The following is an 11,566-nucleotide window of genomic DNA, read 5'->3' on the forward strand; positions in this document are numbered from 1 at the left end:
TCTAACACATGATCCTACATCCTTCCCTGCCCCTCCCCTATGATCATTCGTCCTCACATGAGGTCTAAGGTTCACTTATTAGCACCTTATGCAACTCAGTTTTCACACCACATACCAACAGCCTCAAATTTGGCTAACTCCCTAAATTTTCCGAAAATTTTGCCAGAGTTTCCTTTATAACTAGGCCTATCCACCTGTCAAAGAGCCCCCAAAACACATTCTAACAATATATACAAAAGCTACTGACAAAATATAACTCATAATAACACCAACCATGGCCTCATAGGCAATATATGATCAAAGCGGAATAGCTTTACATAGGCTAGTCAAGTGATACAAGGTTTATAGGAACCAAATTCATAGAAGGTATTATATGGCTATACAAACAAATGTGGGTACTTCTTTTTCATTTCTTCCTCGGCTCCCAAAGTGGTTTCTTCAACCTGCTGGTTTCGCCATAACACTTTCACGAAGGCAATTTCTTTATTTCTCAACTTCCAAACTTGCCTATCAAGAATGGCAACTAAAATCTCTTCATATGACTGCGCTTCATTAACCTTAATAGTCTTAACCGGCACAATAGCGGACGGATCTCCCACTACCTTCTTCAACATAGACACATGGAATACCCGGTGCACCAATGACATCTCGGGTGGTAGCTCAACCTAGTATGCCACATGACCGATCAGTTGAATGATTATATATGGCCCGATATACCTCGGACTCAATTTCCCATTCTTTCCAAACCGCATAATGCCCTTCATGAGGGAGACCTTTAGGAATACCGAATCATCTTCTTTGAACTCTAAGTCTCTGCGACGAACATTCGAGTAGGATTTTTGGTGACTCTGAGCAGTCTTCAACCGCTCCTTAATGATATTAACCTTCTCCATAGCCTGATGCACAAGGTCTGGCCCTATCAATTCAGCTTCCCCAACCTCGAACCACCCAATGGAAGATTTACATCTCCTAACGTATAAGGCCTCAAATGGTGCCATCTTAATACTTGCATGGAAGCTATTGTTATAAGCAAACTCAATGAGTGGAAAATGATCATCTCGGCTACCTTTGAAATCAAGAACACAAGCACACAACATGTCCTCAAGCATCTGAATAGTCTGCTCTACTTGCCTGCCGGTTTGTGGATGGAAGGCTATGCTAAGGTTTACTTGCGTACCCAAACCATGCTGAAATTTCTTCCAAAATTTAGCTGTGAACTGAGCCCCTCGATCAGAAATGATGGAAACTGGAGCACATGAAGCTTGACTATTTCCTTGATGTACAACTGAGCATATTGTTCTACTATGTCGGTAGATTTGACTGGCAAGAAATGTGCTGATTTTGTGAGTCAATCCACAATAACCCAAATTGAGTCAAACTTGCGCGAGGTGCATGGTAACCCTACTACAAAATCCATATTAATCATCTCCCATTTCCACATTGAAATTTTTATGCTTTGTGCTAACCAACCAGGATGTTGATGCTCGGCCTTTACTTGCTGACAATTCAGACATCTTGTCGCAAAGTCTGCCACGTTCCTTTTCATGTAATTCCACCAATAGATCTCTTTGAGGTCATGATACATTTTTGTAGAACCTGGGTGCACGGAATACTTGGATGTATGAGCTTCTGCCATAAGTCTTTCTCGAAGACCATCAATACTTGGAACACATAGTCGTCGTTGGTACTGTAGTGAACCATCATCCATGCCAAGAGAAAAAATTGTGGTCTTATGTTTATAAATCCCTTCCTTCAGTTGTACCAACAACGGATCATTGTATTGCTTTTCTTTGACCTCCACCACAGGGGATGATTCAGCCCTATTATGCATAAGTACTCCTCATTCATTAGAGTCCGCAAGACGAACTCCCAAAATAGACAACTGGTGAACCTCCCTAGCCAACAACCTTTGATATGCCTCCAAGTGAGCCAAACTTCCCATACTTTTTGGTAGGTTTGTTTGAGGTCACGGGTGCCTCGGGTGGATTTCGGATGGTTAACGCATTGGAATTTAGATTTGGAAGATGGTTGAAGCTTCAAATTGCTGGTGTCTGATTTCCTTCTACCCATTCGCGATAATGCTCCCGCTTTCGCGTAGAGGAGTTTGAGTGTTGCTGGGATTTATACCTTCACTTTTGTGATGTTGGTCCCGCATTCGCGAAGTTTTGGAGTCTTAGGTCTAAGCGTTCGCGTAGAGGAGCGGTCAGTGGGGCATTAGGCTTTAAGCCTACGCGTCCGCCAGTGAGGTTCCACACTCACGGAGGTTTGGGGAGCAGTGTGCATAGCGTTCGCGAGTGGGCCGTCACCTTAGTGTAAGAGGTTTTGTTGGGCAGTGACTTTTTATGCTTTGTGAATGCGAGGAAGTTCTGCGTTCGGGAAGAAGGAAACACCTGGGTAGAACTTAAATATTCAATATCAAGGGTTTTCTCTCATTTTCATTTTCTGACCTTGTGATCTCGAATTGAGGTGAGATTTTGGGGGATTTTCAGTGGAAATATTAGGGTAAGAATTCTTGACTCATTTTGTATCATATTCCACTAATATATCATCAATTTTTTCATTTAATTAAGCTTTTGTGTTGAGAAATTGGGGGGGGGGGTGTAAATTTGTTAGACCAAATTTTGAGGTTTTGATTGAGTTTTTGGTATCGTATTTGAGTAATTTTCTTATTGGTGGACTCGTGGTTGAACGAGTGTTCGGATTTTGTGACTTTTACCCAATTTCAGGACGTGGGCTGAGGTCGACCTTTTGGGCGATTTTCTAATTTCTTGTTAAAGTCATGATTTCATTAATTAGATTAGTTTCTTATAGTTATATTTATAGTATGTAATTGTTTTTTGGCTAGATTTGGGCCGTTTGGAGTCGGAAAGTCGAGGGAAAGGCATTCTTATTGACTAATTGAGCTTGGTTTGAGGTAAGTGACTTGCCTAACCTTGCGTAGGGAAAATCCCCTTAGGACTTGGTATTGTTGTAACAAATTTGTGATATGTGAGTGTCGTGTTCGCGAGGTGACGAGTGCATACACGGGCTAAATATTGAAATTTCGGTCTTTGCTAAGTAGTTTCCTTTTTATGCCTTAATTGGGTTATTCTAGCACGTGTAGTCATCATGTTTAGCCTAATTTCACACGTCAACGTGTCTCATCTCTTAAGTGCAATTTGTACAACATGCTTAGTTGAAGTACCTTCTTCTTTGATTCTATATTTATTCTTTAACTATAGGATTCCTTGCATGTAATATCATTATTTCATTTACTAAATGTTGATTTTTGTGATTCTTGTTGAGTTCACTGTTTGATTATGGCACGAGGTTTCTTTCATGTGTAGTGTTATTGGCATGAGGTTTCTTCAGTGCAGAGTGTTAGGGGCATGAGGTTTCTTCTAGCGGAGTGTTATTGGCACGAGGTTTCTTCCATGCGGAGTGTTATTTTGCACGAGGTTTCTGGGTTGTTATTGTGGCACGAGGTTTCTGCCATGCGGTTATTGTTTTCCTCTATTTGTTATGTTGTTGTTGTTGTTGTTTCCTTAACTTGTAGGACGTTCTTCTCCTTGTGCGTTATAATTGTCTTCTTGTTTTCCCGTGATGTTGCTTCTCCGTACATTCTTATTGTTTCATTAACCTGCCATTTATTTTTATCATTAACCTTCTGCCTTATTTCTCGTATTCTAGTAGGGCCCTGACCTGACCTCGTCAGTACTCTACCAAGGTTAGGCTTGGCACTTACTGGGTACCATTGTGACGTACTCATACTACGCTTCTGCACATATTTTTGTGCAGACCAAGGTACATCTTATCAGCCTCGATAGTAGAGTGTTGGGCTGCTGCTTGGAGACTTGAAGGTATATCTGCCAGCGTCCGCAGACCTCGGAGTCCCCTCTATCCTTATTTTGTTGTCTTTCTTTATTCTCGTAGACTCTGATGTATAGAGATATTTAGTACTTCCTTAGAGCTTGTTGTTTACAACTACCGGGTTTTGGGGGTTGTTCTTATTTGAGTTGAAATTTTACTTGTACATGTCGAGCGACAGTTTTCAGTTATATATTTATCTGTTGATGTAGAGATTTTAGTCGTTATTTCAATTCTTTTTCCGCAATTGTTAGGCTTACCTAGTCTTAGAGACTGGATGTCGCCACGATGTCCTACAGAGGGAACCTTGGGTCGTGACATATTTTGATGATTCTGGTAGGTTTGTATGATATTTTTGGACTTGTGCGCATGTTTGGTTGGGGTCCCGGTGACCCGAGAGTTTTTCGGCGCATTTTGTGAAAATTTGCAAATATTGAGTTTTAAGTTCTTGATATTTGATGCTATTTTGATGATTTCAATTAACGAGTGATGTATGATGTTATTACACTTATGCACATTCTCAGATTGGAGATCGAGAGGCTCGGGGGAAGTTTTGGGTGTGTTTTGGGAAGTTTTTGAAGGACTGAGTAGCAGTTGTTGCTGGTGAGGGTCTGGAGATCTCGCATTTGCGAGGTCCTACTTTCAAATGTGCATCGCTTTTGAGGTTAATGTATCGCAATTGTGAAATGGTACTGGGATGGTGTCTTTGCATTTGCGAGGGCAGGTTTTCTTTTGAGGATGTTGGACCTTCACATTTGTGAGCATCTTGGTCGCATTTACGACCCCTTATGCGAAGCTAGGATCACATTTGCGCATGGGGGGGTTGTCAACAATGCAAGGATTTTGTCGCATTTTTGACTTCTGAGACTGTGGCAAAGTTCGCATTTGCAGGCTATTGTTCGCATTTGTGGGCATCGCAATTGCGAGCAAAAGTTCGCAACTGCAATACGTGCAACTGGGTAAAAGGTGAAAAAGTCTGGACTTAGCTCATTTTCATCATTTTTCAATCCTAGACTCCATAAAGATTATTTTTTAGAGCTTTTTCTTCTCAAATTCATTGGTACACATCTTTAACTAGTTTTCAATCAATTTCAATTAATTTTCAAACTTTTTTAGCATCAAATGTATGAATTTCAAGATAAAAATTAGGAGTTTCTGGTAGAATTTAAGGATGTTATAAAATTGAGATTTACACCTCAAAGTGAGGTCGAATTTCGAAACAAATCACATAACCGAGCTGGGAGGTGAATGGGTAATTGAAATTTGGTCCGAACCCCGAGTTTCGACCAAGCAGTCCCTCATTGGACTTTTGTTAACTTTTCCAAATATGATCAAAATTGAACATTTTTCATTCGTGGGTATTTTCTTAAGATTGCATTGTTTGAACTATATTTTACTAGATTCAATTATTTTGGAGGCTTGTTCTAAAAGAAAAAGTCCCGGTTGATTATTGATTTGATTTCGAAAAGAAGTAAGCGTCGCGGTTAACCTTGACTTTAGGGAAATAGGACCTGATTGGTCTATTTGCTATTTTGATTTATGTGTGACCACAACGTACATGCAAGGTGATGATTGTATATACATTGTCATAGGTTAAGCATGCGGGTTGGGCTACTTATTTGTTAGTCTTTAGTTGCTTCATGGCTTTATTTATTCTATGTTACTACGTGTTTTATGGTTCAATTGTTACTTGCCTTCACTTGTTAAATACATGCTTGCATTCCTCACGTGCCTTAATTTGCTATATGTTTTCATATATTCGTGTCTTTATTCATTGATTGCTTTTCCTTGCCTTATATTTTTGTTTGTTATTAGATAGTCGTTTTTATCCGTCTTATGTCTTTATTTGTTAATTCCCTTAATACGTTTTATTGTGAAATACATCATAGATGGTTACTTTATTATACATACATGTTATATATTTAGGATCGGGTTGCACGCTGAAACGGATATTGATATTGTGTTTGGAATCATGTTGCACGCCGCAACGATATTGGTATCGTATATGGGATCAGGTTGCACGCTGCAACAGATATTGATATGGTATTTGGGATCGGGTTGCACGCTGCAACGGATATTAAAATAATATTTGGGATTGGGTTGCGCGCCGCAACGATATTTGTGTGTGTATGTATGTGTGTGTGTGTGTGTATATATATGGGGGGAGGGGAGAGATCGAGTTGGGCGCAACGGAGAAGATATATTATGACTGTTCTTAACTGTTGGTTCTGTATCCATGTTGTATTGTGAATTGGAGCATAGATGTTATTCTGGAGCCCCCTTTGGTGTATTTTTTTTTCGGATTTCATGTTAATACTTGTTTCTCTATTTTGATTTTCCTTTTTACTTATACTTGTACATGGTTATAGTGAGTGCCTTGTTATAGCCTCGTCACTACTTCGTCGAGGTTAGACTCGATACTTAATCGGTTGTGTTCATACTACACTTCTGCATTTCTTGTGCAAATTCTGATGTTGGTCCCTGCGGCGTATAGCGGAGGCTTGCTCGTACTGTCATTATCTGGAGACTTGAGGTATAGATGTACGGCGTTCACAAACCCTGTAGTCCCTTCCTTATCATAATACTGTTTATTTCATTCCGATAGTTGCATTTTATTTCGGCCCATTTTTGTAGCACTTTTAGCAGTTCATGTACTTATGCCACCAAATTTTGGATTTAGACTAGATAGCATGTATGGAATTTATTATGTATTTTAAAGTTTTACAACTTTATCTTCTCGTTAATCTGCTTTTAAAATTGTTAAGGTAAATACATGTGTAGCTAATGTTGGCTTGCCTATCAAGTGGACATTACGTGCCATCACGACCTCATGGTTAGAATTTTGGGTCGTGACATACAAGTATCATACAATTTTAATACAATTGTGACACAATTCTAAAACAACGGTGATAGATTTATCATACAACTAGTCTTATGATATGCGCTTGTGCGTGTACACTAGCTCAATAGGTATTTAAAAATCATATAAATATGAACAAAAAGATGCTTGGTGGCTAATTTCGATACTCAGAGTATTAACCTTTCTTTATTATACCAGAGAGTACTTATTACATTTTTCATCCCAATTTACTTGTCCAAATTTAATTTTTCCAATTATTATGAGAAAATTAAAGAATACAAATTATTTATATTTTTCTTTGAAATAATTCTTTTTTATGACAATAAGGACTTCTAAAGAAGTCGTGGACACCCTATTATAATTCCTTCTTCTATCGTATGCTAAGAATATTATAGTTATGGAAAGATTAAATTCCTAAATGTTAGTAGTTCTTACATAATTGAAATAAGGAACGATTTAATAGTCAAAATTTTAGTTCATTTAAAACCTAGATATTAGGAAAATCTATATCTATATATTATTAAAAGGAGAGGAAAAAGCTTTCTCTTTAAGCCAAGTGGCGGCCTAGAAAAAAGCCACATGGCATAAGTAGTAAATAATTAGTTATTTAGTTAATAATTAGCTATTGGTTATTGTTTTTGAATTTAAATATCTATAAATATAAAAATATAATAAACAACGAAATTAAAAAAATTGTTCATTCAAATTGGAAAGTAGTTTCAAGTTGGAGTTCTTAAATTATTTTAAAATAAAAATTTATATCTATATATTATTAAAGGAGAGGAAAAAGCCCTCTTCTTAAGTCAAGTGCGAGCCTAGAAAAAGCCACATGGCATAAGTAGTTAATAATTAGTTATTGGTTATTGTGTTTGAATTTAAATATCTATAAAAAATATTTTATAATTAAAAACGTGAATTAAAAAAATATTCATTCAAATTGGGAAGTAGTTTCAAGTTCGAGTTTTTAAATTAATTTAAAATAAAAAATATATCTAATATTATTAAAAGTAGAGAAAAAATCCCTTTTCTTAAGCCAAGTGGCATAGAAAAAAGATCACATGCCATAAGTAGTTAATATTCAGGTGGGGAGCCTTGTCTAAGGATAATGCGCGAGAGTTGGAGGGGCGGTTGATGACTATGGGTGCCTGGAAGAGTGGTGGGGATGCTAGCGCTATGTGGACGGCAACGACGGACTGTATAACGGAGGCAGCGAGAGAGGTGTTGGGAGTTTCGAAAGGTTACTCTAGCAGGCACAAAAGCGATTGGTGGTGGAATGACGTGGTACAAGGTAAAGTGGAAGCCAAGAAAGCGGATTACATTAAGTTAGTAGAGAGAACCGACGAGGATTAGAGGAGAGCGAATAGAGAAAGATATAAGGAGGCTAGGAAGGAGGCGAAATTAGCGGTTATAGAGGCTAAGACTGCTGCATTTGGTCGGATGTATGAGGAGCTTGGGGACAAAGATGGGGACAAGAAATTATTCCAGTTGGCCAAAGCGAGAGAGAAGAAGGCTCGCAACTTGGATCAAGTGAGGTGCATCAAAGACGAGGACGGTCGAGTATTTATGGAAGAAGCCCAGATTAGGCAAAGATGGCAGTCGTAGTTTCATAAACTTCTAAATGAAGAGGGGGATGGAAACATTCTGTTAGGGCAATTGGGGCACTCCGAAAGTCACCGTAACTTTAGGTATTGTAGGAGCATTAAGGTTGAGGAGGTCGTGGGTGCGATGGGTAAGATAAGTCTGGGCAAAGCGTCTGGACCAGACGAGATTCCAGTAGAGTTTTGGAGATATGCAGGTAGAGCAGGCTCGGAGTGGCTGACTAGGTTGTTTAATGTTATCTTCAGGACAAAGAGGATGCCGGATGAATGGCGGTGGAGTACAATGGTTATGGTGTACAAAAACAAAGATGATATACAGAATTGTAACAACTATAGAGGTATCAAGTTACTAAGTCATATCATGAAAGTTTGGGAGAGGTTGGTGGAAGGGAGGATAAGGAGGGAGGTGTCTATATCGGAAAACCAATTCGGGTCCATGCCCGGTCGTTCTACTATGGAAGCTATCCACTTTATCAGGAGGTTGGTGGAACAATACAGAGATAAGAAGGAGGATTTGCATATGGTGTTTATTGACCTAGAGAAGGCATATGACAAGGTCCCCAGGGACGTTTTTTGGAGATGTCTGGAGGTGAAACGTGTGTCAGGGGCTTACATTAGGGTGACAAAGGATATGTATGAGGGAGCTATGACTCGGATTAGGACTGTGGGAAGTGACTTAGAGCCTTTTTCGGTGGTTATGGGGCTACACCAAGGATCTGGGCTCAGCCCGTTTTTATTTGCCCTGGCGATGGACGCACTGACACACCAAATGCAAGGAGAGATGCGATGGTGTATGTTGTTCGCTAATGATATAGTTTTGATTGATGAGATGCGAGGCGGCGTTAATGGGAGACTGGAGGTATGGAGGCAGGCCCTGGAGTCTAAAGGTTTCAAATTGAGTAGGACTAAGATGGAATATGTGGAATGTAAGTTCATAGAAGTGATGGGGGAACCGAATGTGGAAGTCAGTCTTGACTCACAGGTCGTCCCCAAGAGAGAAAGTTTTAAGTACTTAGGTTCAGTTATCTAGGGAGATGGGGAGATAGACAGGGATGTTAGCACCGTATTGGGGTGGGGTGGATGAAATAGAGGTTAGCTTCGGGAATCTTGTGTGACAAGAATTGTGATGACCCAAAAGGTCATCACTTATTTTAAAATAATTCTACGTTCCAAGGCTTTAAAAACCTCTTTCGGCATTACCTCAATTCACGTGCGCAGTCCGGGCGCATAGCCGGAAAGACATTATGTGAAAATATGTGAAAAATAATAAATTTTGCCTTTAAAATGAGCTTAAGTTGACTTCGGTCAATATTTTGGGTAAACGGACCCGGATCCACGATTTGATGGTCCCGAAAGATCCGTAGGAAAATATGAGACCCAGGCGTATGCCCGGAATCGAATTCTGAGGTCCCAAGCCCGAGAAATGAATTTTTTAAAAAAATTATTTTCTGGAATATTATTGAGTTTTTTTTGGAAATGATACATGTTTAAGACTTGATGGTATCGGGCCCGTATTTCGGTTCCGGTGCCCGGTACCGGTCTTATATGTGATTTAAGATAAGTCTGTGAATTTTTGTAAGAAACGAACTTGAAATGACGTGAATCAGTTAGTTTTTGAGAAAATTGGAAAATTTGAAGTTGTTAAGAAATTTCATGATTTTGATGCTAAATTCATTATTGTTGATGTTATTTTCGTGATTTGAACGCATGAGCGAGTCCGTATGATGTTTTTGGGTTGGTGTGCATGTTTGGTTTGGAGCCCCGAGGGCTAGGGTGAGATTTGGATATGCCTTAGGATGGATTTTGGACTTGGAGAATTGCAGGTTTTCAACTGGTGTGAACAGGCCTGCAGGCTTCGCATTTGCAAACCCTGGCTCGCAAATGCGAAGGCTGAGTCGCAAATGCGAAACAGCCCAGGCCTGCCCTTCCTCGCAAATGCGAGATGTTCCTTTGCAAATGCGAAACTCCTCAATTTGGGCCTATTATCGCAAATGTGATAGTGTGTTCGCAATTCTGGCCTCGCAAATGCAAGGGTCACTCCGCAAATGCGAACTTAGCAGAAATCTAGGTTCGCAATTGCGACATTTGCAACCTGCAATTTTATAACTTAGCCGAAAATCTTTCATTTTTCACACTCTTTCAAAACCAAAACACTCTTGGGCGATTTTTCAAAGATAACTCTTCTTCCAAATCGATTGTAAGTCAATTTTAACTCGTTTCCTTCAATCATTAACATCTTGTCACATGATTTCAACTCAAAATCAATGATTTTCATGGGGTAAATTGGATGTTTTGGGTAGAACCTAGGTTTTTCAAAAATTGGAGATTTGGACCTCGATTTGAGGTCCGATTTCAAAACAAATTATATATTTGGGTTTGTGGGGAATGGGTAATCGGGTTTTGGTTCGAACCTCGGGTTTTGACCAAGCGGTTCCGGGGTCGATTTTTGACTTTTTGGAAAAAACTTTAGAAATCCTATTGTCATGCATTAGAATTGATTCATTTAGCATTTATTGATGTAATTAAGTAACTTATGGCTAGATAAGAGCTAGTTGGTGGTGGAATCAAGAAGAAAAGCGATAGTTGAGGCTTGAATTTTGTCCATGGCATCGAGGTAAGTGTTTGGTCTAACCTTAGCTTGAGGGATTAGGAGTTGCGTCCTATTTGCTATGTGTTATGTGTTTAGTACGACGTATAGGCATGGTGACGAGTATCTATACGTTGGTGTCAAGCATGCTCGTGAGTCTTATACGATGATTAATATGACTCCGTTTGTATTGTTCATGCCTTTTGTGAGGATTTCTATTGTTGAGCAAGGCTCGTGGAAGTAATATTTGAATTTGAATATTGAAGAGCGTTGGCTCAAGTTGTAAAATGAATTGTGGAAGTATAATTGGTAATGGAACCCAATAGAGCATTGGCTCAAGTTGTCAAGTGAGTTGTGAAGTAAATGTGAAAAGGAAAAGAGAAGAGAATTTTTGATATTGTTCCCTCGCCGGGATTTGATTGTTATACTGTTGTTCCCTTGCTGGGATTTTATTGTAATTTTATTTATTTACTCGCCCCTATTTCTTGTGATTATTTTTTTGTTAAGAGAGTGTTAAAGCACGAAGGGTGATGTCGTGCACTTGTCCTTGATTTTCCTAAATCTTGCTGATAATTGAATTATGTTGTCTCTTACGTTTATTTACTGATTTTCTGTTGTTACTTGATTCTATTATGTTATTATTGATTTCCTTGCCGGGATTTTGTTGTCCCCTTA

General features: G+C 39.1%; 2 protein-coding genes across 2 annotated transcripts; one reads left to right on the forward strand and one right to left on the reverse strand.

Annotated features, from left to right (window-relative positions):
• Window positions 1–377: 377 nt before the first annotated feature.
• LOC138874837 (uncharacterized) lies at window positions 378–1,831 on the reverse strand. Its single transcript, XM_070153623.1, has 3 exons — window positions 1,471–1,831; window positions 786–1,066; window positions 378–665 (listed from the first exon to the last, which is right to left on the reverse strand). The coding sequence occupies exons 1-3, from the start codon at window positions 1,829–1,831 to the stop codon at window positions 378–380; spliced, it is 930 nt and encodes a 309-aa protein (XP_070009724.1).
• A 6,012-nt stretch (window positions 1,832–7,843) lies between these two features.
• LOC138874838 (uncharacterized) lies at window positions 7,844–8,308 on the forward strand. The gene is made up of 2 exons (XM_070153624.1): window positions 7,844–8,028; window positions 8,092–8,308. Exons 1-2 carry the CDS (start codon window positions 7,844–7,846, stop codon window positions 8,306–8,308), a joined length of 402 nt encoding a protein of 133 aa, XP_070009725.1.
• Window positions 8,309–11,566: the final 3,258 nt, after the last annotated feature.

The sequence above is a fragment of the Nicotiana sylvestris genome, chromosome 8 (assembly GCF_000393655.2).
Source record: "Nicotiana sylvestris chromosome 8, ASM39365v2, whole genome shotgun sequence".
Taxonomy (NCBI): Eukaryota; Viridiplantae; Streptophyta; class Magnoliopsida; order Solanales; family Solanaceae; genus Nicotiana; species Nicotiana sylvestris.

Bases quoted from the DNA above. Each gene is read 5' to 3' on its own strand.
- LOC138874838 (XM_070153624.1), top strand. From the start codon at position 7,844: ATGGGTGCCTGGAAGAGTGGTGGGGATGCTAGCGCTATGTGGACGGCA. The intron at 8,029-8,091 runs GTTAGTAGAGAG...TAAGGAGGCTAG, and splicing joins AAGAAAGCGGATTACATTAA to GAAGGAGGCGAAATTAGCGG.
- LOC138874837 (XM_070153623.1), bottom strand. From the start codon at position 1,831: ATGCATAATAGGGCTGAATCATCCCCTGTGGTGGAGGTCAAAGAAAAG. The intron at 1,067-1,470 runs GTTGGTTAGCAC...TTGATTTCAAAG, and splicing joins GGCCGAGCATCAACATCCTG to GTAGCCGAGATGATCATTTT. The intron at 666-785 runs GTATTCCTAAAG...GTGGCATACTAG, and splicing joins AGTTCAAAGAAGATGATTCG to GTTGAGCTACCACCCGAGAT.